At 35.3% G+C, this 27,667-nt stretch overlaps 1 protein-coding gene across 9 annotated transcripts in view; it reads right to left on the bottom strand.

Annotated features, from left to right (window-relative positions):
- KLHL13 (kelch like family member 13) overlaps positions 1-27,667 on the bottom strand; it is a 201,293-nt gene that overhangs the window by 38,970 nt on the left and 134,656 nt on the right. For all 9 annotated transcript variants that reach the window (XM_050777507.1, XM_050777506.1, XM_050777500.1 and 6 more), the window contains one exon: positions 8,480-8,621. In XM_050777507.1, the coding sequence (XP_050633464.1) occupies positions 8,480-8,593 (114 nt within the window). In that variant the 5' untranslated portion in view covers positions 8,594-8,621. The remainder of the gene's footprint in view (positions 1-8,479; positions 8,622-27,667) is intronic.

Here is a 27,667-nt window from a genome sequence, read left to right on the forward strand (position 1 = left end):
AATGATAACATTTACACATTAAACACTTCTCTAGCTTGTTCTCTTGACAACCACACACCTAAGATTAGATTTAAAAAAATGTTCCCTGTTAGTGCTTGGCCTTAAAAATCACAATTTGTGAGACCATAATTTTTAATAAACTTTTAAACAGAACATAGAAGGGTTTTAATAGCAATATAGAGTGGTATCTCTATGCTACCACAGGAGACATTGTAACAACATAAAAAATCAGTTGAAGAAAAATTATCTTCAAGTAACACAAAATTTCAGGTTACTTTCATATAACTGTTCTTTCTCAGCCTAGACCAATGAGCTAAGGCATGGCAGAGCTAAGGGCTCTGAGACCCAGCTACACTTGTTTTGTCGGCTGTTATATATTTTTTTTTATTACAAAGGTTATGCAGAAAAATATTTCCATTGTAAATAAAAATTAAACACTGTAGGATTTTACAGAGCAAAATATGACAGTATTCCTCAGCTTCCCTAGTGTTTCCCTACCATTTGCTATGCATTCACATTCATATGTATACATATTGTATAACTTTTCTACTGATAAAAAGGATTATATAATACATATTGCCTTATTACATTTCTAACAGCTTTATTGAGATATAATCTGAATACCATACAATTCACCCATTTAAAGTGCACAAATCAATGGTTTTAGTATATTCACAGATATATGCAACAATATCCAGAGTCAACTTTAGAATATTTTTATTACTGCAAAAAGAAACCCTGTACCCTTTAGCTTTCATTCTCATATCCCCCCAATTTCCCTAGCTGTAAGCAACCAATAGTCTACTTTACATCTCTATAGATTTCTTTATTCTGGACATTTCATACAAACGGAATCACGTAAAATATGGAATCACAGAAAATATGAACTTTGGTGACTAGCCTCTTTCAATTAGCATAATGTTTTCAAAGTTCATCCATATGATAGCATGTATTAGTACTTCATCTTTTAAAATAGCTGGATCATATTACATTGTATAGATATATCACATTTTCCCTGTTACTTTTTTTAAATATCTTATATTCTTTCCATTGAATGTGTACAGATATTACTCTTTTTAGTGACTGCACAGTATTGCATGGTTTTGGTGCAACATATTTCATGTAACCATTAACCTACTGATAGATATTTAAGTTATCTCTAATGTTTATCCATTGTAACAATAATTTATAACCTACATAAAATATATAGCGAGAAAAGAAAAGGCCATGACTCTTCGTGGAAGAAGGTCCCACCTCTAGAACAATGGTCTTAAAAGTATGTTCCCTGACCTGCAGCATCATCTAGGAACTTGTTAGAAATGCAAATTCCTGGGCCTTATCCCCAGAGTTTTTGATTCAGAAATTCTGGTTTGGGACCTAGTGTTCAGTGTTTTAACAAGCCCTCCTGATGATTCTGACATGCACTAAAATTTGAGAACCATTGCTCTAAATATCTCTCACTGCACTACAGTGGCAATCATTATTTGGTTTCCAGCAAATTTTAAAAATTAGCAGGACTACAATAATTGGCTTTAACTCATGACTACTATGGGCATTACATAAGGTAGGAATATAGTAGTGAGTGGGGTATTTCTTATTTTTCTTTAGTGAGAGCACTTTAGTATACCAAAAACACTTCTTCCTCACATACTTTTCCTGTTTGACCCCTTATTCTCTCTTTCCATAACTTGAAAAATCAACAAGTAAACCATTTATACAGCTTTTTTTTGAGCACCTTAAAAATCTATCCTCAGATATATAACAAACAAAAATAGTCAAAGACTCGTTTTCATATATTGGAGGATTAGAGGGATTTTTTTTTTTTATACTTTAAGTTCTGGGATACATGTGCAGAACATGCAGGTTTGTTACATAGTTATACACCTGCCATGGTGGTTTGTTGCACCCATCAACCCATCATCTACATTAGGTATTTCTCCTAATGCTATGCCTCCCCTAGCCCCCCACCCCCTGACAGGCCCTGGTGTGTGACGTTCCCCTCCCTGTGTCCATGTGTTCTCATTGTTCAACTTCCACTTATAAGTGAGAACATGTGGTGTTTGGTTTTCTCTTCTTGTGTTACTTTGCTGAGAATGATGGTTTCCAGCTTCATCCATGTCCTTGCAAAGGACATGAACTCATCCTTTTAATGGCTGCATATTATTCCATGGTGTCTATGTGCCACATTTTGTTTATCCAGTCTATCATTGATGGGCATGTGGGTTGGTTACAAGTCTTTGCTACTGCGAACAGTGCTGCAATAAACATACATGTGCATGTATCTTTATAGTAGAATGATTTATAAATTCTTTGGGTATATACCCAGTAATGGGATTGTGGGTCAAATGGTATTTCCGGTTCTAGATCCTTGACGAATCACCACACTGTCTTCCACAATGGTTGAACTAATTTATACACCCACCAACAGAGTAAAAGTGTTCCTATTTCTCCACATCCTCTCCAGCATCTGTTGTTTCCTGACTTTTTAATGATCAACATTCTAACTGGCATGAGATGGTACACAATCTCACAATATACAATCATGTCACCTGCAAACAGAGACAATTTAACTTCCTCTCTTCCTATTTGAGTAAACTTTATTTCTTTCTCTCACCTGATTGCCCTGGCCAGAACTTCCAATACTATGTTGAATAGGAGTGGTGATACCATCTCTGTGGTTTTGATTTGCATTTCTCTAATGACCAGTAATCCTGAGCTTTTTTTTTCATATATTTGTTGGCCACATAAATGTCTTTTTTTGAGAAGTGTCTGTTCATATCCTTCACACACTTTTTGATGGGGTGGTTTGTTTTTTTCTTGTAAATTTGTTTAAGTTCTTTGTAGATTCTGGATATTAGCCCTTTGTATGATGGATAGATTGCAAAAATTTTCTCCCATTCTGTAGGATTTCTGTGCACTCTAATGATAGTTTCTTTTGGTGTGCAGAAGCTCTTTAGTTTAATTAGATCCCATTTGTCAGTTTTGGCTTTTGTTGCCATTGCTTTTGGTGTGTTAGTCATCAAGTCTTTGCCGATGCCTATGTCCTGAATGGTATTGCCTAGGTTTTCTTCTAGGATTTTTATAGTTTTAGGTCTTACATTTAAGTCTTTAATCCATCTTGAGTTAATTTTTGTATAAGGTGTAAGGAAGGGGTCCAGTTTCAGTTTTCTGCATATGGCTAGCCAATTTTCCCAACACCATTTATTAAATAGGGAATCCTTTCCCCATTGCTTGTTTTTGTCAGGTTGAACAAAGATCAGACAGTTGTAGAAGCATGGCATTACATCTGAAGCCTCTGTTCTGTTCCATTGGTCTATATATCTGTTTTGGTACCAGTATCATGCTGTTTTGGTTACTGTAACATTGTAGTATAGTTTGAAGTCAGGTAATGGGATGCCTCCAGCTTTGTTCTTTTTGCTTAGGATTGTCTTGGCTGCATGGGCTCTTTTTTGGTTCCATACGAAATTTAAAGTAGGTTTTTTTTTTCTAATTCTGAGAAGAAAGTCAATGGTAGCTTGATGGGGATAGCATTGAATCTATAAATTATGTTGGGTAGTATGTCCATTTTCATGATACTGATTCTTCCTATCCATGAGCACAGAATGTTTTTCCATTTGTTTGTGTCCTCTCTTATTTCCTTGAGCAGCAGTTTGTAGTTCTCCTTGAAGAGGTCCTCCACACCCCTTGTAAGTTGGATTCCTAGGCATTTTATTCTCCTTGTAGCAATTGTGAATGTGAGTTCACTCATGATTTGGCTCTCTGTTTGTCTATTATTGGTGTATAGGGATGCTTGAAATTTTTGCACATTGATTTTGTATCCTGAGACTGCTGAAGTTGCTTATCAGCTTAAGGAGATTTTGGGCTGAGATGATGGGATTTTCTAAATATACAATCATGTCATCTGCAAACAGACAATTTAAATTCCTCTCTTCCTATTTGAATAAACTTTATATCTTTCTCTTGCCTGATTGCCCTCGCCAGAACTTCCAATACTACATTGAATAGGAGTGGCGAGAGATGGCATCCTCGTCTTGTGCCAGTTTTCAAAGGGAATGCTTCCAGCTTTTGCCCATTCAGTATGATATTGACTGTGGGTTTGTCATAAATAGCTCTTATTATTTTGAGATACGTTACATCAATACCTAGTTTATTGAGAGTTTGCAGGATGAAGGTGTGTTGAATTTTGTCGAAGGCCTTTTCTGCATCTATTGAGAAAATCATGTGGTTTTTGTCATTGGTTCTGTTTACGTGATGGATTACATTTTATTGAGGATTTTTGCATCTATGTTGATCAGGGATATCGGCCTGAAATTTTCTTTGTGTGTGTGTGTGTCTCTGCCAGGTTTTAGTATCAGGATGATGCTGGCCTCATAAAATGAGTTAGGGAATATTCCGCCTTTTTCTATTGTTTGGAATAGTTTCAGAAGGAATGGTATCAGCTCTTCTTCGTACCTCTGGTAGAATTTGGCTGTGAATCCATCTGGTCCTGGGCTTTTTTTGGTTGGTAGGCTATTAATTACTGCCTCAATTTCAGAACTTGTTATTGGTCTATTCAGGGATTCGACTTCTTCCTGGTTTAGTCTTGAGAGGGTGTATGTGTCTAGGAATTTACCCATTTCTTCTAGATTTTCTAGATTATTTGCATAGAGGTGTTTGTAGTATTCTCTGATGGTAGTCTATTTCTGTGGGATCAGTGGTGACATCCCCTTTATCATTTCTTATTGTGTCTATTTCATTCTTCTCTCTTTTTTCTTTGTTAGTCTGGCTAGAGGTCTATCTATTTTGTTGATCTTTTCAAAAAACCAGCTCCTGGATTCATTGAGATATTGAAGTGTTCTTCGTGCCTCCATCTCCTTCAGTTCTACTCCGATCTTAGTTATTTCTTGTCTTCTGCTAGGTTTTGAATTTATTTGCTCTTGCTTCTCTAGTTCTTTTAATTGTGATGTTAGGGTGTCAATTTTAGATCTTTCCTGCTTTCTCTTGTGGGCATTTAGTACTATAAATTTCCCTCCACGCATTGCTTTAAACGTGTCCCAGAGGTTCTGGTATGTTGTGTCTTTGCTCTCATTGGTTTCAAACAACTTATTTATTTCTGCCTTCATTTCGTTATATACCCAGTAGTCATTCAGGAGCAGGTTGTTCAGTTTCCCTATATTTGTACGGTTTTGAGTGAGTTTCTTAATCCTGAGTTCTACTTTAATTGCACTGTGGTCTCAGAGACTGTTTGTTATGATTTCTGTTCTTTTACATTTACTGAGGAGTGTTTCACTTCCAATTATGTGGTCTGTTTTACAATAAGTGTAATGTGGTGCTGAGAAGAATGTATATTCTGTTCATTTGGGATGGAGAGTTCTGTAGATGTCTATTAGGTCTGCTTGGTGCAGAGCTGAGTTCAAGTTCTGAATATCCTTGTTAATTTTCTGTCTCTTGAATCTGTCTAATATTGTCAGTGGGGTGCTAAAATGTCCCACTATTATTGTGTGGGAGTCTAAGTCTCTTTATACATCTCCAAGAACTTGCTTAATGAATCTGGGTGCTCCTGTATTAGGTGCATATATATTTAGGATAGTGAGCTCTTGTTGCATTGATCCCTTTACTATTATGAAATGCCCTTCTTTGTCTTTCTTGAACTTTGTTGATTTAAAGTCTGTTTTATCAGAGACTAGGATTGCAACCCCTGCTTGTTTTTTGTTTTCCATTCGCTTGGTAAATATTCTATCCCTTTATTTTGAGCCTATGTGTGTCTTTGCACGTGAGATGGGTCTCCTGAATACAGCACACTGATGGGTCTTGACTCTATCCAATTTGCCAGTCTGTGCCTTTTAATTGGGGCATTTAGCCTGTTTACATTTAAGGTTAATATTGTTATGTGTGAATTTGATCCTGTCATTATGATGCTAGCTAATTATTTTGCCCCTTTATTGATGCAGTTTCTTCATAGTGTCAATGACCTTTACAATTTGGTATGTTTTTGCAGTGGTTAGTACCGGTTATTTAGTGCTTCCTTCAGGAGCTCTTGTAAGGCAGGCCTGGTAGTGACAAAAACCTCTCAACATCTTCTTGTCTGTAAAGGATTTTGTTTATCCTTTGTTTATGAAGCTTAGTTTGGCTGGATATGAAATTCTGGGTTGAAAATTCTTTTGCTTAAGAATGTTGAATATTGATCCCCACTCTTCTGCCTTGTAGGGTTTCTGCAGAGAGATCTGATGTTAGTCTGAAGGGCTTCCCTTTGTGGGTAACCCGACCTTTCTCTCTGGCTGCCCTTAACATTTTTTCCTTCATTTCAACCTTGGTGAATCTGATGATTATGTGTCTTGGGGTTGCTCTTCTTGAGGAGTATCTTTGTGGCATTCTCTGTATTTCCTGAATTTGAATGTTGGCCTGTCTTGCTAGGTTGGGGAAGTTCTCCTGCAGAATACCTTGAAGAGTATTTTCCAACTTTGTTCCATTCTCCCCGTCAATTTCAGGTACACCAATCTAACTTAGTTTTTGTCTTTTCACATAGTCCCATATTTCTTGGAGGCTTTGTTTGTTTCTTTTCATTCTTTTTTCTCTGATCTTGTCTTCTCACTTTATTTCATTAAGTTGATCTTCAATCTCTGATATTCTTTCTTCTGCTTGATCAATTCGGCTATTGATACTTTTGTATGCTTCACAAAGTTCTCGTGCTGTGTTTTCAGCTCCATCAGGTCATTTATGTTCTTCTCTAAACTGGTTATTCTAGTTAGCAATTCCTATAAACTTTTTTCAAGGTTCTTAGCTTCCTTGCATTGGGTTAGAACACGCTCCTTTAGCTCGGAAGAGTTTGTTACTACCCACCTTCTGAAGTCTACTTCTGTCAGTTTGTCAAACTTATTCTCTGTCCAGTTTTGTTCCCTTGCTGGCGAGGCGTTGTGATTCTTTGGAGGGGAAAAGGCGTTCTGGTTTTTGGAATTTTCAGCCTTTTTGTGTTGGTTTTTCCTCACCTTTGTAGATTTATCTACCTTTGGTCTTTAATGTTGGTGACTTTCAGATAGCTTTCTGTGTGGATGTCATTTTTGTTGATGTTGATGCTACTCCTTTCTTCTGTTTGTTAGCTTTCCTTCTAACAGTCAGGCCCCTCTGCTGCAGATCTGCTGGAGGTGCTAGAGGTCCACACCAGACCCTGTTTGGCTGGGTATCACCAGCAGAGACTCAGTTGGAAATGTAGAAATCACCCACCTTCTGCATTGATCTTGCCAGAAACTGCAGACCGGAGCTGTTCTATTTGGCCATCTTCTCTTTTCCCTACACAGCTTCAAGATGCCAGGAGATGGAAAGATTTTCATTCCTGACTCTCAAATATCTATTGATGATACCCACAGGACAATGAAACTTAGATAGACCTCAGCTCCAATTAGAAACTGAAATACTGGGGAAATGGGATTTTACTGAATTCAAAGATTGAAACTAGAAGGAAATTTAGAGGTATGCTAGTCAGAAGTCACATTTTGGAGAAAAAGAAAATGAAATCTGGTGAAATTACATTTAAACATAGAGGATGCACAGCAAGTTTAAACCTTGTCCCTCATTATATTATATTCTATATACAGCTTTACTATAATGGTTCTTGATCAGGGATATGCATGAAATCCATCTGGGGAGATTTCTTTTAAATATGCATTTAGAAAGACATATTTTCATTATCTTACTAAGAGTAGTAAGAGGATAGTTATATCTTTATAACTATAAAAGATAGTTATAATTTAACTATCTTTAGAAGACATTAATGGACATCCAGTATCATATTGCCCTCTAATTCAGCAACGCCCACAGAAGTCGGAAAACGTCCACAAAGGTCAGAAGTACTTAGGCTTCTAATCCCTGTGCTAAGTAGTTCCAGATTGCTGTGTTTCATGTTCTTTTGGCTTTCTACTGTGTTTCTGTCCCCTGCTTTGATTTTAGTTATTACTTATTGTATGTATCAGAGGGTTTGTATCCAGCAGTCCTAACCTCTACTCCCACAGGTACTACTACCAATGTGAGTTGGGGCACCAAATAAATACAATCTTTAGAACCATTACAAAGATGATAGTAAAACAGGCTGTGAATGAGGAACTAGAAAATTCAGTGTAGGGACCCTGTAATACTTACTTTGACTGCTACGGAATGAAATCAGATATGGTATTCTGTAAGAAAGTGGCATACTGGCAAAACGTCCTTTACACAAACCAAACAAAAAAATTGACTCTGAGGATTTTTTAACCTCAGGAATGTGTGCATTCCTCCACCAAGATTTCTCTCCTGGTTAGTTTTTGTCTTTGTTTCTTTATTTAATAAACTTCATTTTTTAGAGCAGTTTTGGGTTCACAGCAAAACTGAGCAAAAAATAGTTACCATATATTTCCTATTCACACATACACACCCACAACCTCCCCCACTTCTGACATCCTGCACCACAAAATCCATGGTGGGTTTTTTAAAGCTATGTAAATACTACCAAAGAGACAGCTTAAATTACCTGTAACACCACAGAACTGTGGGTATTGCTGGTAAAGATGCGTGTAGGTCCTGCCTTGGAAGACTGCAAATGGGATGAGAGGCCCATTTCACTGCCTCCAAGGGACAATTTCATGTGTTGGTCTTCCTCTTCCACAAGAGATCTGAAAGTTTTTTTACATAAGAAAGAAGGGGAAATTAAAACTTGTAAAATTTACAATGAGATCATTTAGAAAAAAAATCAATCACTATTGCAATCATATGACCATGCAATATGGTGAATATTGTTTCACTATATTATATGCTTGTATCACTCTTTATCTTAGAAGAAATGTATATTTGTAAAATGCTTTCCAAGTACAGAAAATACAGATGATAACTGAGAAATCAACTTAAAAGGTGGTTCAAAATTATAGTCACAGAGTTTTTAGAGGCCACAGTAATTACTGTTGATATTTTACTATTTAGATAGCAATGCCATCAAATTGTGTTGCATATAGTTAAAATTAATTTGGAACACCTAATTTTGAAAAGATAAAAATAATAGCTACCATTTGTTGAATAGTCATTATATAGCAGGTACTTGCCAATAATTTTATACACAGACTAAAGAAGGGTCAGAAACCACTTACCTGGGGTCAAAATGTTATTAAAGTGGTTGGCCCATGGTTTGAATCTAGGTCTAGTCTGATTCCCACTCCAAACCCCCATTAATAAAAGTAAAAGATTAGTTGTGATATATTAATGCATTACTTTCTCTTCTGTTATTAGTAATAGTTCCAGTCAACCTCAACTGAACAAAATTTTTCACATGAAATAATTTCTTTTTCTAACAGTATCTCTCACTTACCAGTTTGGGATTTTTTGTTTTGTTTTGTTTTGTTTTTGTTTTTGTTTTGTTTTGTTTTGAGACGGAGTCTCACTCTGTCGCCCAGGCTGGAGTGCAGTGGCCGGATCTCAGCTCACTGCAAGCTCCGCCTCCCGGGTTTATGCCATTCTCCTGCCTCAGCCTCCCGAGTAGCTGGGACTACAGGCGCCCGCCACCTCGCCCGGCTAGTTTTTTGTATTTTTTAGTAGAGACGGGGTTTCACCGTGTTAGCCAGGATGGTCTCGATCTCCTGACCTCGTGATCCACCCGTCTCGGCCTCCCAAAGTGCTGGGATTACAGGCTTGAGCCACCGCGCCCGGCCGGGATTGTTAAATAGCTACAATCTAGTCACATTTCCACCTTTTCAAAGAAATGAATACTAAAAATATAAATACAGACAATTCTGTATTTGCATATATTGCAGTAATAATATTTTCAAGGGGCATAAGTAAGAGGGGGGAGAAACTTAGTCAATAGGTCACTTAGTTGCAAAAAGAATATGACAATACATTTGGCAGTTTAAAAATCTCAGTTAGGTTATACTAAAAATGGGCCATTATTAACAACCTTTCATCATTTCGTAGAAGAGATCTTGTGTTTCTCCATAGGTATACATTGCTAAAACAGTCTCTGGATCACCTGCCTAAGAGTGGGGAGCCCATGGCTCATGAATTTGGTTCTGCATTCATAATATAGACTGCTAAAAAGACTGCTAAAGTAGACATTAGGAAAAAAGGAGAGCAGATTTTCAAGCGCTGGAACGCTTCATCTTTTCTATAATTTCCTCAATTTTGGATTATTTGCTTTTCTAACTGTCTAATTGAGCTATCCAATATCAGAAAGGTTTCACCTTTTTTTCCTATGATACCTATAACCCCAAGTTGATCAGTTTTAACAAGAAAAAGACTATACTAAAGATTCTACTTTTTGAATTATGACAACAACCAAGTGGTTTTAAGTCTTGCAATAATTAGCAAAAATTCTGGCTTTAAGGGTGACATCAATTCTTCTTAATGATATTAGAGCCATAGTATAACCAAAAATGAATTAATAATACATAACCATGTTTAATTCAATTCTGATAGATATTTAATAAGGAAGAGAATTTAAGTAAGATTTTAAAAAGCATAAAAGAAAATGGATATAGCCTTCCACCAGAGCATCAGAAATAGCTTTAAAGAGAATTAAGTTATATTTATGATATATAGCACACACACACACACACACTTTTAAACAACTTTTGTGGACAGGCATTTAAAATTACAGAATCAATTGGAAAAGTCAGAAATTGATTGATGGTGACTGGTATCCCTAACCAGAAAATGTCTATTCATCCAGATTATATTAATAGGATATTCAAGCAGACTGTTTTATTAGTTTCTGTATTCCCTGCACAGAGCCTGGCATGAGAGACTTAATATATGTCCTCTGAATGAATACAGAATCTTCTTTCTGTAGATCATTCCAAAGACATTTCTTTATTATGCAGTGCTTAAATGACCATCAATTTTATAAAACCATCAATTCTTACAAAACCACAGATGTAAAAGAGATAGGAGTAAAGCTGAATTCACATCGCCAAATGACATATGCTGGAAATTGCTTTTTTGAGTAAACTACAGATAACAACTTGTTTACTTTGTCATTTGTCTCTTGCTCTTAAAAACAGAAAGCAAAAAGTGAAAATGCAGCCCTTTCTTGCCAATATAATATACTTGCCTTTTTAATTAATTACTTCAAAAGCTGAAGAAACCTGGACTAAAATTATCTTTTTCATGATGTTTTATCAGTATCTTCTGACTTTTTAACATTCAAAACACTCCCTACTAATTTCTGCATTGGTAACAGTACATGCCATGTTAACCTTCTTAGCAGATTCAATATTCCCATCTATCTCCCCTTTATTAAGTTTATTGATTGAAAGTGAAGCACACTGCTCTTCAACATTGCAAAGAGGTAACACTTCTCTGCAAACCTCAAGCCACAATTATATCAATCTATACTTAAAGGAATGATTATCTGAGTAATGCCAAGAAAAAAAATAACAGTTTTTAATCTGATGTTTTTTCAACTCATATGGTTAAATACAATTACATGCAAGTCATTCCCAATGTGGGCAGGGGGAGCAGAAGGCATTTTGCCCCTCCTCCCACCCCCATGATTCGTAATGTCTACAGACATTTTTCACTGTCACAACTGGGGATGCTGCTAAACATCTTACAAAACACAGGACAGTTCTCTAGGTCAAAGCTGTTCTCAGGCAAAAAAGTCAAGTGCCAAAGGTGAGAAATCCTAATATATAGGAATTTACTTTCTCAAGCAATTTCATGACTTAAATAATTTCCCCATCATAGGGTTGAATCCATGAGGTAATGCTAGCAATATGAAACACAGCAGGATTATTAATTACCACTAATTCTTCCAAGGCTACCTAACAGAGTACCTCTGCTCTCCACAGGCCTATCAGTTTGAAAATTCAAGTCTAAGAATAAAGAAGTAGATAATGGCTTTGAAGTTTATAAGAAAATTATGCAGCAAAGCTTTTGTTTTACATAAGCCCATGTAAGAATAATAATTTCCTAAATCTGCATAAAACAGTTGTTATTTGGATCCACTTTTACATGTTAAGTTAGAATCTGGCAAATTCTGTCTAAATAGTCCCATTTCACCAACCCTATAAAATTATTCATGGGAGAGACTATATTAACCAATTTTGTTTCTCAACATTAAATCTCTCTTTTCCCTACAATATTATAGTCTGTATATTGCTTGCATGCCACCCCCGGCCTACCCCATCACCACAGCACACATCTTATTCTTGAAACAATGGCCAACCATAAACCTCAAGAGCAATCTTTCACAAAGAATCGCTCAACCGTGCTTGCTCAAAGAAAACAACTACTTTTTTGATGAGTATTAGCTTAGAGATGGAGGCACTGTCTGATCATTTTACTGAAAGCCTTGTAAACGTGGTCAAACCAAACATACACAGACTGTGGCATTTCTCTGCACTGCATTTAAAGACAAAGGGAAAAAAAGTCTCAGCCATTGTCATATGTTAACAAAGGGCTGCCAACATTGTAATCTTGCCTCGAAATGTCCACATATTTAAAATTACCCGAAGGGAAACATGTAAGTGATATGAGCACACAATTCACAAAGATCAAGGTACAAATGGTTAGCAGATAGAAAAATGTTCAACCTCATCAGTATTCCAGAATATGCAAATTAACACAAAGATTCTATCTTTAAACCTGCAAAATTATCAGAGTACAAGATATACTCTCAAAATTGCTAGTGCAAACATGTAATAAACTCCTACTACTGTCTGCATAGAATTGTTCATCCAAATGGATTTTTTCAAAGGAAATTTAAAACTCACTAAATGGACAAATGTGGTTTTTTTAATAGCAAGCAACATGACAATGAAGAATTGTGTCCTGGTATCTATGTCCTGGTAGGTAGGCCACAGCAAGAGTGTTCTGCTGATCTGATTTAAATGTGTTTTCTTCAATGAATCCCTCTGTAGAGATTTAATTTGGAAGAAGTTCTATAGAAAACCATGTACTCTTATAATTCATTATAGTAAACATGTTTGTTGGAATGCTATATGGGGAAGGAGAAAGCACCTCTTAATTGCATCATTTGGCTCAAAATCTACAAATAATCTTCCAATGCTCCTCAATCTCCATACCTAAATAAATCCCATGATAATCCACTGAAACCAGTACCATTGTGTTTAAAAAATAAGATATCATCTTGATAAATTATAAAATATGTACCTCAATTTCTTGGTTTCTACCATTGCAAATAGCAGTTCATGTTATACAGAAACCCAGGTGTGGTCAAATTTCATTGTCAAGGAAAAGGGAACATTTTAGTGCTTCTTGAAATTATTATCATGAAAACACAATAAAAACACTTAATTTTTCTTGGTAGAGAGGTTATGTGTGCCAACTCATGCATTGGTACATTAATGTCTAGCTCACATCAAATAAAAAGCCACATCTTGATACTGCTATGAATAAAAGATTGTCCTCTACACTTTCCTGTACTATTTGTAATTTCTGAGGGGAAAAAAGAAGAATTAGAGAAAAGCTAGAAAGGTAAAAGTATATGAACAACACTTTTCTATTTAGTTCCCTCATTTGTTTCATAGTGCTTCACTTGCCATCATTTCATTACCAAAAAGGTTAAATCTAACAATATATTCTAAAAACTCAATTTCACTGCAACAAAAGAATGAAAGTCCCAGGCCGGGCATGGTGGCTCACGCCGGTAATCCCAGCACTTTGGGAGGCCAAGGCGGACAGATCACCTGAGGTCAGGAGTTCGAGACCAGCCCAGACAATATGGTAAAACCCCGTCTCCACTAAAAACACAAAAATTAGCCGTGCACGGTGGCAGGCGCCTGTAATCCTAGCTACTCAGGAGGCTGAGACAGGGGAATTGCTTGAACCTGGGCAGGAGAAGGTGCAGTGAGCCGAGACGGCGCCACTGCACTCCAGCCTGGGTGACAGAGTGAAACTCCGCCTAAAAAAAAAGTCTCTTGCATTAGTGTCAAAAGTATAACATAGATATTTGAAGTTCCCAGATTAATAATATTACCTTAACTAAAGTTAGTGTCAGTGGGTTGGTACACAGGAACAATAACAATAACAAAACAAAATGAAAACAAAAACAAGAAAGCTATGAATGGTTTAACAATACAACAAAACAGGTTGGTTAATCAAGGCACTGACTATCCACTACCCAATCCCCAGGAAAATAAAATACATATTGCTCACATTCACAATTTAAAAAGAAAATCAAGAAAACGGTTTTCTTCAAAGTACTTTCCATCCATTTGCTTTTCTGCTCTGAAACAGAGAAGTGTCTGCTAGCAGCAGCATTTGCTAAATGAAACATTTCTTGTGATAAAGTTGCATGGCAGGTGGAGAAGAAATTTCACCACCTGTTCTCATACTCATTTGAATTTCAGGGCTAAATCTGTCAAGGTATTTCCTTCCACCCTTGAGAAATAAATTAAAAACTTAAGATGGTAGAAGCCATTTCCCATTGGCTTTTCAAGATAGAGTCAAAGTATTCATACTGCATTGAATTTTAAAGATATTAATAGCTTTTCTACTCCTCTCTTTCTCCACATTTCCCAAACAAAAGCCGAATGATATCACACCAGTTTGAGTGTACACATACTCAACTTTCATTACGAAGAAAAGGAACATGTTTTGAAAAAAATCGGGAACAAAATTTCCAACTCATGAAGTAAACTAATGTATATAAACTAAGCCTGGCATTTTTGTTGAAAAAAATAAAAACTTAAAATTTCAAATATTGAAAGATTTGTCCCCCAAGTAAAATGTCATTTACAGTATCATTACACAAAGAAATTATAAATATCATAGCAACTTCACTCTCTTTTTTCCTTTTCAAATACCAACAAGAGTGAGCTTGAAAGTAATATCTATTAATAAGGCATAAATTAATTGTTGTTTAAAGAATATATCTTCTTAATGAGGTGTTTGCCTGAAAGGAATCAAGAAAGATAAAGCTTTTGTTAGTTATTTATAGTTTTTTTAATGACATAAATATATTATCATCTACTTGAAATCATTTCACTAATGGAACTCTTTAGTTACAGATGAGATTTTATAAAATAGCTGCTATCTTTCCAAGGCTATAAGAAGCTATTACACGGACTATAAGAAGCTATTGCACAGGCTTCTTATACGCATGTCTGTCACATTTAAAATAGAATCATATTAATAAATAGCTTATGTCTGTTTTTAACATAGGAATAAGATCGTTTACCCAGCACCTGCTGTGTACTAAGCACTGTACCAGGCACATTCTAGTATCCTACTTAATCCTTGTAATAATCTCATTTAAAGACAGGGAACTGAAGCTTGGAGAGTTTAAGGCCTCACCATGAGTCTGGTAACTATGATTTGAACCCACATCTGAATCGAGAGCCCACATTGTTCCCATTTATACCAAGCCTAAAAAATTAAAAATAGCAGACAGTAGAGGCGATAAGTCACTTAGCATTTCAATGCTTAATTTATAAGCACAAGGAGGATATCAGAGAGATACATTCTGTTATAGGCAAGTAATTTTCTGGTTTAATTAATTCAATCTGAAGATCACTTACTTTTACCATTCTATTTCCATAAAAACAATACCAACACTAAAAATCTTTCATGCTATTGTCCCAACACATATGGGGTAGGGAGGTAGTAAATCCTAGAAAATAACTCAGATGAAATTTGGGGAGAATTTCACACGCTGATATCAACATTTAAAACAACAGATTCTGAACTCTAATGCCAACCATCACAATAACAGATATAACACTATGACGTAGATAAGGGAATTGGGCTAGACAAATGATACTCCATTAGATAACTGTAACAGGATAAAAGTTAATTACCCAAATCAAAAGGCATTTCCACTGAATATCTCAATCTTGTCCTTAAAGAACTTCAAAAGTAATATTTGCTCCCTCTACTTACCATATTTCAAGATTCTAGTATCCCTTTGTCTTTTAAAATTTATGTACCAGTTAAACTGCATCATGCCTAATTCATCTTGACCAAAAATGTTTTCTATTTAGAAAGCTTAGTTTATATATTAGTTCTCATTCTCCACATTTCTTATATTTGTGTGAAAGCAAGATAAGTAGATGGGTAGATTGGTAGGTAGATGGATGGATGGATGGATGAATGGATGGATAAATGGATACATGGATGGATGAATGGTAGGTAGATAGGGTATGTAAGAATCCATTATATTTTCTGAATGAGATAATTATTTTATTTCTAATGAAGTAATTTAAAAATAATTAGAAGAATGAATTTCTAAATGTTGATTCCATACCTTCTATACAAACAAGTGAATTCAAATCTTCCTTGCTTGCATAAAACCACATAGGTGAAGGAATGCACATGTAGTAATGGTGGTAGGGAGATGGCAATATGTAGAAGTGGGATGGGAGAAACAGCATGTGCTCCCATCACTGTCAAGAGTCCCCTTCCCAGTGTACAGAGGAAATAGTTACAATCCTCTGGTGAAGCATAGGCCCTCTGGAAGGACGCTTCGCCCTACAGCTAGCACTGCCCTTTGAGAAGTCTCTATATCTGCAGCAGTGAGCTTGCCTTCTCTTTCTTTAATCCAAAAATGAAGAAACTGGAATGGGTATTCCAATCCCTTCAGTGCCCAGGCCAATTTTCTAGGAGCTTTGCTTCCAGAGGATTTGTTAACCAAGGTGTCATTTTACTCCCGTTATCTGTAGCTCATCAACTTTAAAATTTGACTATTTTGCTAAGGTGCATTAAAATCAAAAAGCATGTTAAGAAAGAATTGTGTTTCACCTCCCTAAGATTTTTATTAAATATTCAAACATCTGAGTTACCCAATTTTAGCGTTTATTATTAAAGCAGATTCTACAAACGCAAAACCAATTAAAAATAACTGAGACAAATCTATTTGGGAACAGGAGACTCATTAATCAACTGCTAAAAGGTGGTGAAAATCCTATCCTTTTCTGAATTTCCCAGTTCTATTCAACTTCACAAAGTCAATAATTCATGACCAGGTCTTAAGAGAATGTTTATTTATCTTTTAAAGGGAAACATGAAAAAAACTAAGAGTAAGACTCACAAAGTAATAACCGTTGCATTCCATGTTATAAGAAATATAGCTGGCAGCCCTAAGAGTCCCAATGATTCTATGTATTTAAAGCCCATAATAAATTTACCAAATCTCAGTCTTGACTTTTTTAATGGCCTGGAGTCATCTCTAATTATTTCAATGAATGTAGGAAAAAATCAGTATCAAATCAATCATACGTTTTCAATATGACAGCCAGTATTTTTAAGACAGGGGAGAATAATACAAAAAAAGAAGACAGGCTCTCAACCTAATGAGTCTGGGAATCACTCTTAGGATAGTTCTTTCAAGTGCATCACAGATATGGGGCTCAAGGGAAGCAAAGACTCTAATTTAAGTATCATTTTTCGACATTAAAGTTATTGTCCCTTTTCTGCATATCTGCCTCATCATTAAGGGTTTTTTCCCACAAAATTTTGTTACAAGACTTCAACTTACCCCTTTTGCACTATGCTTCCCATAAATAAACATATCCATTGCTGGCCATAAGCTCTCAGGTTGTTAGGAGATGCAAAAAGTCTTTACTGTTACTTACAGCCCCCTCACCTATCTACATATTTAGTTATCATACTCTAAGAGTACATATGTGGTCTTTAACTCTAGAACTGGTTCCTGGTTTTTATCCTAAAATGTTTTAGAATCCACCATTTTACTACACTCCTAGAAAGCTATTTTGATTAAGATCACTATAATATTCCAGTCCATATCACAGAGTAATTTCAGGATCTAGTCACAGACAACTCTGCTAATGTGAATAACAAAAATTGCTCTACCAAAACTACCGTAAGTGTTTATCCATGGTGCAGTAACTCTAAAGAAGGATTCATCTGGGCAAAGTATTTATGTGTCATGACTATACATCATTACCTAAAACATTAAAATTTATTTACAAAATGTATAATGTTTTTCTGGAAGGTAGACTGATTATTTGGGAAGGAGCTATTCCAAATTATAAATCATTGAGGAATTTGCCTCTTTGAGGGTAAGATGTTTATTTTTAGAAACACCATGTTCTCTGGCTAAAAGAAGGCTATGTGTTCTTGGGTAGAACATACCATTGTGATAAAAAAAAAAAAACATAGTAGGCATCAAGCATTCAAATCTCCTGGTCATTTAAATGGGAATTCTAAATTGAAGATAACTGGAGCATTTTCAGATTGTGTGTACATGTGTTTTGCAAAAGCAATCTATGAATTATGAAGTAGTAATGAAGTACTTATCTTAATCTGTGTGAGATAAATGAAAAAAGAGAAGTATTCCTTTCCTTCCTTTTATGCAGTCCTTTAAAGCAGTGTTTCACACTCCAAACTATATATATATATTTTTTAAATTTATTTATTATTATTATACTTTAAGTTGTAGGGTACATGTGCATAACGTGCAGGTTTGTTACATATGTATACTTGTGCCATGTTGGTGTGCTGCACCCATCAACTCGTCAGCACCCATCAACTAGTCATTTACATCAGGTATAACTCCCAATGCAATCCCTCCCCCCTCCCCCCTCCCCATGATAGGCCCCGGTGTGTGATGTTCCCCTTCCTGAGTCCAAGTGATCTCATTGTTCAGTTCCCACCTATGAGTGAGAACATGCGGTGTTTGGTTTTCTGTTCTTGTGATAGTTTGCTAAGAATGATGGTTTCCAGCTGCATCCATGTCCCTACAAAGGACACAAACTCATCCTTTTTGATGGCTGCATAGTATACTATAATTTCTGACTCTCAGTGCAGGTGAGAAGCAGACACAAGGGGAGAAGAGTCACCATGTAGATGAGAGTAGCAAGGAGTCAAGGTGTTAAAAGTTTCCCTAGCTAGTTGGAAAATGCTACTACCCTCACTCACTCCATCTCCATGAGCTACTTGTTGAAGCGATCATCATTTTTACATCTTCAAAATCCAATCTTTTCATATGTCAAAGATATGCTTAATGGTAATGAATTTGACTACATACATATTTCTTAATGACCATTCCTAAAATGTTGGTCAGTCAGAAGAAATTTCAGGAATCTCCAATGTATCCTGATATTATACATTCAAGAGAGCTACAGATAAAATATTTGGATTCTAAAAGACAATTGCTATCACCAAAATTATTTGACCACCTTTGACCCTTGCTTCTTCTCCATCTCCCATGTCCAATCAACTGTTAAGTTCGACTGAATCTCTCTCTAGAATGCTCCTATCCCTCAACCCCCATCCACTCTCACTGCCTCTACCATAGTTCTTGTCTCTGTTACCTCTTACCTGGATTTAATTATAATTTTCACATACATAATGGTCTTTATATATACTGTGATTGTATTTATAGCTCAGAAAAGCACTCCCTTGCTCAAAGGTATTCAGTGAGTCACTGCTTGCTGAACAAAAGCCAAATCCTACACTCTTGAAGTCAAGGCTTCCTGGCCTAGCCCTCCTTAACTAATTGCACATTCCAGCAAATTATTCACAATAAATGTTTAATGACCATAGAACAAACAAAAATCCAAATTTACTTACAAACTACCAATTGTTTTGCTTTGGAATATATTGCTTTTACAAATTTACAGCTATGCATTTTTTGTCTATTGCTAAACAAGCAATGTGTAAAAGCCATTGTATTTAATCATTTTTAATAGAAAGAAAATTCGTTTAATTTAAATCTAATATCAGCTAAACCTTTATGGTTAGGTTGAAGCCCTTTAAGTATAAAAAATTCAGAACATAAATGTAAATACTTTTTTGAGTGTTAATTTTTAATTTATTTCTCCTAAACCCTAGTCAGGTTTTCTTTTTCTCTGAGTCAGTGATTTCTTTTATCAAACTATACACACAAAACACATTATCATTTAAGTACAAGCATATTAGCTTCAAAATATAAATATCTCAAATAGTTTTCTGCATTATGATGAACGGCATGTAAAAATAAGTCAAATAACTCTTAACTTTGAGAGTAGTTTCCATCGTAGAACAGATTAAAAAAAGCTTATTTTCCTTATCAGTTACAATTTGATGAACCATCACTAAAGCATTTTGGTCACTGGTAAATTGCTTCTAGTAAAATTACTTTCAGTCTGTGCCAGCATCATGGTATTTCTAAGCAACAATGAACAGAATCTGGATTTTTGATTAGTTCTTTTCATAGGAAATACAGTCATAACTTACTCTCTAACAAGACCATGATACGCAATAGCCCCCATTATTCGGTGGATACATTCCAAGACCCCCAGTGGATGCTTGAAACTATGGATATACCAAATCCCATATACACTACATTTTATTCCTATACATACGTAACTACCTGATTTATAAATTAGGTACAGTAAGATATCAACAATAATAACTAATAATAAATAGAACAATTATAACAATATACTTTAATAAAAGTTATGTGAATGTGCTCTTTTTCTCTCTCTCTTTCTCAAAATATCTTATACTGCACTCACCTATTTTCATGCCATGGTTAACCACGGGTAACTCATTCCAAGGAGTTAGAAACCATGCATAAGGGACAACGACTATATTCAATTACTGCATATATCAGATGAATAAACTTAACACTCTCATGTGAAGTAATTTGCACAGAGGTACAGACCTAAAAACTATTCTCTAAATTCATTTATAAAATCGACATTTATTGAGCATCAGCTATGTGCCAGGCACTGCACTAGACGATAGGAAAACAAAGAGCAGTCAGGATACTTGCTTGCTAAGAGATGATAATAAAAAACAATTACTTTCCAAATAATTAAATGATATAAAATTATAATAAATGTTTGCCATTATTTACTAACAAATATCATGTTGTATAATTCATATAAACCACAGTAACAAAACAATTGCCAACTTTTTTCTCTAATCCAGAAGAGTATCAGTTCATATTTAGCATATAAGCACCAAATAAAAATAAATAAATAACATCAACTTTCCTTACTATTATTTTAAAGGAGTACTTGTTCCATATCAGGCTATCTGCAGGGCTGGATCAGCAATCACACAATATTCACTATTCAAAAAAATAACCTGCAATTTTAATTATATGGAAGAAAGTCAAAACTCTTGATGATGGGACAGTACCTCATATCATTTGAAAAAAGACACTCTAATTGCATCTATCTATATGCTTCAGCAACATTTCTATGAAAAGTATATTAATGAGCCAAGTCTCCAGTCTACTTAAAACCAAACCTTTGTTTCCAATTCCACGAACTTTGTTTAGCTGTGAATCATTCAGAAATGACTGCATGCACACACCCTCTGTAGGAAAGTGATCATAATGAATGAGAAAGTCACTTCAATTTGATGATTCTAAGGGGTTATCTATCGGACAATGATTCACAATCTAGTGTCATCTATATACTTTTCAAAATTGTATTTCAAATATTTGTAGGTCCACCCAAACTAAAGCTAGATCAGACTATTAATTAAGAACAAGTTTCACTGTCAGACAAGAGAAAAGCTCTGATATAATCACATCTAATAATCACATCTAATAAAGAGAAACCTAGTTAAGATTTTGTAGTAAGCTGATCTTTAACATTAATTTTAATGCAGTTGAAGAAATGGTATTTTAAAAAGGAAATATAAATTAAGACTGGATTAAATAATCAATACAAATGTACACAGATGGAGGAAAAGTGATCAGGCCTTAATATCACATTCTCTTTCATGGTAAATGGTATGACCAAAAGAGTGATTTCTAAGGTTCCTATCAGCTTGTGGATTGAAAGAACCCTGAGTGAGATAATTATGTGCATTATATGATGTCAAGGTCTTATCTCATTGATCAGTGAAAAGCTCTATATTTTTGAAACCAGAAAAGAAAAGTGAAAATAAAACATGTTACAAGGCAACTTGTAAATGATTAGCCAAGTTAACTTAGAATTTTTAGAAACAGCTGTGGAGAGAGACTTAAATGTGGGAAGCAAGAAGGGAGTGCAGTTAGGTACAGAGGGATCGCATAAGCACAAATTAAGCCCAATTGCCCATACACACTCAACTGAGCTTGCCACTCCAATTCACCATTCTCATAATATTTGGTTCTCTAAATTTTAGTGCTCTGAAACACAATATTTTCAATCTAAACCTTTTAAATTTAAAATACCATCAGAAGGCCAAGTGTGGTGTCTCATGTCTGTAAACCCAGCACTTTCGGGGACACATGTGGGGTGGCAGGGGGTAGCTTGAGGCTAGGAGTTCATGACCAGTCTTGGAAACATAGCAAGATCCTGTCTCTACAAAAAAAGTAATAATAATAAATTAAAATACCATCAAGCCCCTGCACCTGCCATAATAGGAAAACAGACAATATCTAGAAAGTTTGGTAACCAGATCTGAGACCAGAACTTTCCTGGATGCACCTCCAAGTTTAGAAATGTCACTTTTGAGGCCATAACTTGCTGAAGAATAAAATATAATGGTCAATGACTGAGTAGCATAGACAGTCCTCACCTGTTATTTAAGTGTTCCTATTTCACTCAGTAGATGTTAATTGACGTTCAAAATTTCAATATTTGCCCCCTGCGCCTGCCAAAAACCAAACACTAAAGTGCATTAGCAACAACCACATAATCATATGCCACTGCTAGCTAATTATGTACTATGTTTTGAAGATTTTTTAAGGTTCTCAACAACCCGTATTATTTGAATTTCCAGAGACATGCAAGGACCTTCTAGTTGCTAACTATTATTTTCTGGTAGCCTTTGTGTTCAATCTGATTTTGAACAGTCTTTTGAATAAACTGAAAATGTTTTCAGAAGGTAGAAATGTAGAGTCCTTTGAAATTTTTTTCAATGCAATAAAATGCAATCAACCTCAACCAACTTGTATTATGCACACACTTAGTACTTTTTTTTTTCGTTTATTTAGTGTTATTTATTTTAATATTTATTTGCTTTTCCCTTTTTTAAATGGCTCTGATAACAGCGGAGTTATTCTGAATGATTGTTTGTTGCGTCAAATTTTATTAAGAAAAACTAATTTCATGATTTTATTCAAAAGGTAGCACTATTACTTATTAACTTTTAATAAGAGACTTGGGCTATGTGAACCATCTCAAAATAGCCTGCATTTTAAAAAGAAAAAAATACAGTTTTTAAATTACTAGTATCTTCGATTTCACTCACATCTGTATTTTACATGATTGTACATGCTTGCAAAATTGATGTAATCAAAGCAATTGTGCCTATTTTATAAAATGTATAGCACAATAAAAGCTCTAATAGGAGAAACTTGTTTTCATGATACTTTCAACACAATCCCAGATTATAGTTCTGTCACTGGATAATTCCACTTTTTAATAAGATTTCCAGGAAATCATTGTTGCAAGGGCTTATAACTGCCTATGTAATGTTTAAACTATTATACTTTTCAAGAACAAAACTACTGATCCAGAGATTAATAAATATGGTTTAGTTACAGGAATGTAAAATTTGTAGAACCATGTGGGTTAATTGGAACACTTTCTACAATGCACGTGTAAGCCTAACATGATTGTGTTCAACTAGAGTGTTGCAGATAGAACAAATGACCTCCTAAAGATGTCCACATCTTAACCCCAGGAATCTGTGAATATGTTGTTACATGGCAAAGGAGACTTTGAAAATGTGATAAAGGTTACAAACTTTGAAATGGGGAGTGTCTTGTTTTATCCATGTAGCCTAATCTAATTACATGAGTCCTGAAAAAATGGAAGAGGAAGGCAGAAAAGTGAGCCGGAAAGCAACGTGAAAAGGATTCAACCTGCTTTGGTGGCCTTAACGAGAGAGGAATAGGGCCAGAACACAAGCAATCTCTAGAAACTGAAATTGTCCTTTAACTTACAGCCAACAAGATGATAGAAAACTTGGTCCTACAGCCACAAAGAATGGAATTTTGTCAATGACAGGAATAAGCAGGAAACAGATTCTCCCCTAGAGCCTCAGCCTTGCTGACACTTTGATTTTAGCCCCATGAGACCAGTACCAAATTTCTGACCTGAAAAACTGTAAGACAATATGCCAAGCATGGTGGCTCATGCCTGTAATCCTAGTAGTTTGGGAGGCTGAGACAGGAGGATAGCTTGAGCCCTGGAGTTTGAGACCAGCCTGGATAACACAGCGAGACCTCATTTCTACACATAAAACTAATAATAATAAGCTGGGTGTGGTGGTGCGTGCCTGTAGTCCCAGTTACTGAGGAGGCTGAGGCAGGAGGATTGCTTGAGCCCGGGTGGTCGAGGCTGCAGGGAGCCATGATCATGCCACTGTACTCCAGCCTAGACAACACAGTGAGATCCCCACCTCATAAAAAAGAAAACTGTAGGACAATAAATGTGTGACATTTTAGGCCATTCGTTTGCAGTAATTTGATATGGCAGTAATAGAAAAGTAATACATAGAGGTTTGAGGGTTTTTTTTTTTTCCCATTGAGTATTTACATGCAATTAAGTAGTGGGAGGATAATGTCCACAGGAAAGTACTAAACATATTGACTGGGGTAGAACCCTTGGAACGTGCTCAAAAGAGTACACCAGCTACAGCACTGTCTATGGTAGCTAATTACCATGAGTGGGAAATGTGTGTAATCAGTGAAGGTGGAATAATGCTTCAAGCAACTATGGAAACATCAAGAGACATGAAGTTAATCCCGATATCATATGAGCAAGTAAAGATAATTGCTTCAATATTTTCCTTCAACTTCACCACTTGACAGTATTCAAGTAAAGCTTTCTAACCTCTTCCTATACCACCACCCAATTCAAAAAGCTTTTCCCATCTACCATACTTCCCTTTTCTTCTAATCCTAGTAAGGTATTATATAATTAATAGATGAAATGAAAGTAGCAAAAGTCCATAAAAATGAAAAGGCACTGGAGAAATTACGAGCTTTGAAATCATGTGGCCCTAAATTTGAATTTTGGCTCAACTTGTGATTTGATGTGTAACATTAAGCAAGTTAATTAACCTCTCTGAACTTGTGTCCTTATTTGTAAAATAGTGAGAAGATGTACACTTATAGGGCTTTTTGGGAGGAACCAAATTAAGTGCTTAGCACTTCTATAATAGAAGAAAATAAATTGTATTATATTTAACTATGCTAAACTAGGACATTTTAAAACTTTGGAATATGTCTCATGAAATTTAGAATATCTGTTATACATGCTAGATTAAAATTTAATATAGAGTTCTGAAACTTGTTTTTATTTTTATTTTTATTTTTTGTTATTGAAGGTAAGTTACTTCATTACTCCATTGAACTATATTATAAGAACTGCTCTCCAATAAATTGGGCATGTTCTTGCCTTAGCATGACATAAATGTGGGGGGGAAATGGGTTAAAAACAACAGATACCCTTATCATAGTAAGTTATGCTGGGAAAAATACTTTAGTATAATTGGAAACACAATATAATTTTATTTTAAACTAAGATTCCATCTTAGAGTTTGAGATCAAATTATTACTGCTTGGAAGGTAATATATGTACCCTTGTGTGCTATAAAGCACATAAGTGCATTATTTCCTGAACAGTACATTATTCCCTGTCCAATGTAAAGAATAGTATTCCATTCTTGTTGTTTAAAAAGATACCATCAAATTTAAACATAAATTGCTTCATTTTCCATCCTGTGCAATATGCACTTTAAAATGTGTTATCTACCTCCAATCCAAGTCTCCTCATTTAGTCCAGATAAATTTTTCTTCTGTAGTGTTTTCATTGCCCTTAAATCCATTATCAATATTGAAAATACAGTAAGCAAGAATTTATTTAACCTGTTTGTCTTGGTCCCAAATTTTCACGGCAGTAGAATAAATTCAGCTATTTAATTGTTTATGAATGAAGATAGTATGGAAGATAAAAAATAATCACTTTGAATGATCGTAAGGACTATGCGCCCCTAATCATCAGCAGAGTTATGCCTGGCACATAATAGACAGTTGAGTAACTGCTGAATGTTATAAACTTAACATACAGGGTGATTGAAAAAGAACTGAGCACTTTCTAAAATGAATTACTTAGTAACTTATTTATGTACTGATTCCCCAAGAATCTCATGTTTATACCACCTCTATCTCAAAGTCTTGAGGATATAAAGCAACACACCATGACAGCCATGTCAATCTAAAATGTTATATGTATGTTGTTTGTAATTCATAACTCTTTAACTGCAAGTCATTAGTACAAATACTTGCCTATCCCATACTTCTTTCTCATCTCTCCCTCTCCCCAAGTTTGGCCGCATTTAAGTCTCTATTAAATATTCTAGGTTTCAAGCAGAATATGTGAAATTCTCAGTAACTCTGTATTTCCCATGATGGTATGGAGATTTGAAATTCTGCCTCTCTTCCCTCCGTAGAAAGTGGTTTCTTTGCAGTGGGGGGAGCGATTACTTGGAAGATACACTAAGTATAAAAAAATGAATCTAGATAAATTATTGACCAGTGAATGTCTTTGAAATATTTGAAAGTGACAGGAACACTAGCTCTCTGTCTTGCAAGTGTCTTGTGTGCAATATTTTTCTGTTACATTAAACGATTTCAAGAGGTCTTTTAAAAAACATACACAATAGGCTTTAAAACAAAATGTTAACTTCACTTGCACATGCCAGGCTTCCTCAAATTAAAAGATCTGAAGAAGCTAAAAGAATAAACACAGACAGTGAGGAGCAAGCAATCTGATCATAAAGCCTTCAAAAAGGCAATTTGCAAACTGTAAATTCACTAGGGGCCAGTGTGAATCCTGTAATTAAAAAAATATATAATCTCAGGCCCTTTAAGACAAGCAGAGCTTCTGCTTAAAGGAAGAGAACTGTCTTCTATTTGGACCCCATGTGGAGCGACACATTCAAATGTAGTATCTTAAAGATTAACATGAAAAAACCATCCAAGTGAGGACAACCAGGAGAGTGAAGGGTCTGAAAACCTTGTCACATGAGAAGACACCTAAGTGTGCATGTAATAGATTTTTTTTCTATATAGCTCTATAAGGCTACACTGGGAATGGGAGATAAAAGATACAAGGAACTGATTTTGTTCAATGCAAGGAAAAGCTGTCCATGAATGAAGGGTGCAGCCTTGGTGAGGTAGTGAGCCCTTTGTCACTGACAGCGTTCAAGAAGGACACGGAATGCCATCTTCAAGAGGTGTCATGGAATGAGTTCCTGTGTTAAAAGGGGTTCGGACTTTCTAAATGACTTCTAAGGTCACTTCCATCTCTATGATTTTCCATTAATAAATGACAACCTAGTCCTTCTGCAAGCTCAGACAATGCAAATTCCCAAAGAACATGCCACAAAAGTTGCAGACTAACACAAAATTTATCTTAGGTGTTAGCTGTGTTATTTTTCCACGTAATTTCGTTAAATTGTGCATATGTAATAAAAACAAATTAAGTAGACACAAGCAAGAGTTTATGTTTTGAAAGCAACTAAACATTCTTTTCTATTTTGAGATAATCAATTTAATAAGTATTTTGCTAGATAAGAAATATTTATCTAACCATGAATGATTATCAATTTAATAAGTATTTTGCTAGACAAGAAAGATTTCTGTAACGACAAAGTTTTGTTTTATTTACTAAATTAGAAAAAAAAGACAATCTTACAGGATAGAAACATGTCAAATTTAGAAAATTCATATTTTTATTATGTCTGTGCCGTGAATCACCTACAAACAAGGAGCATTTATACAATATTCACAATCTTTTCTCAGGAAATGCCA

Source organism: Macaca thibetana, chromosome X (assembly GCF_024542745.1).
Source record: "Macaca thibetana thibetana isolate TM-01 chromosome X, ASM2454274v1, whole genome shotgun sequence".
NCBI classification, from domain to species: Eukaryota; Metazoa; Chordata; class Mammalia; order Primates; family Cercopithecidae; genus Macaca; species Macaca thibetana.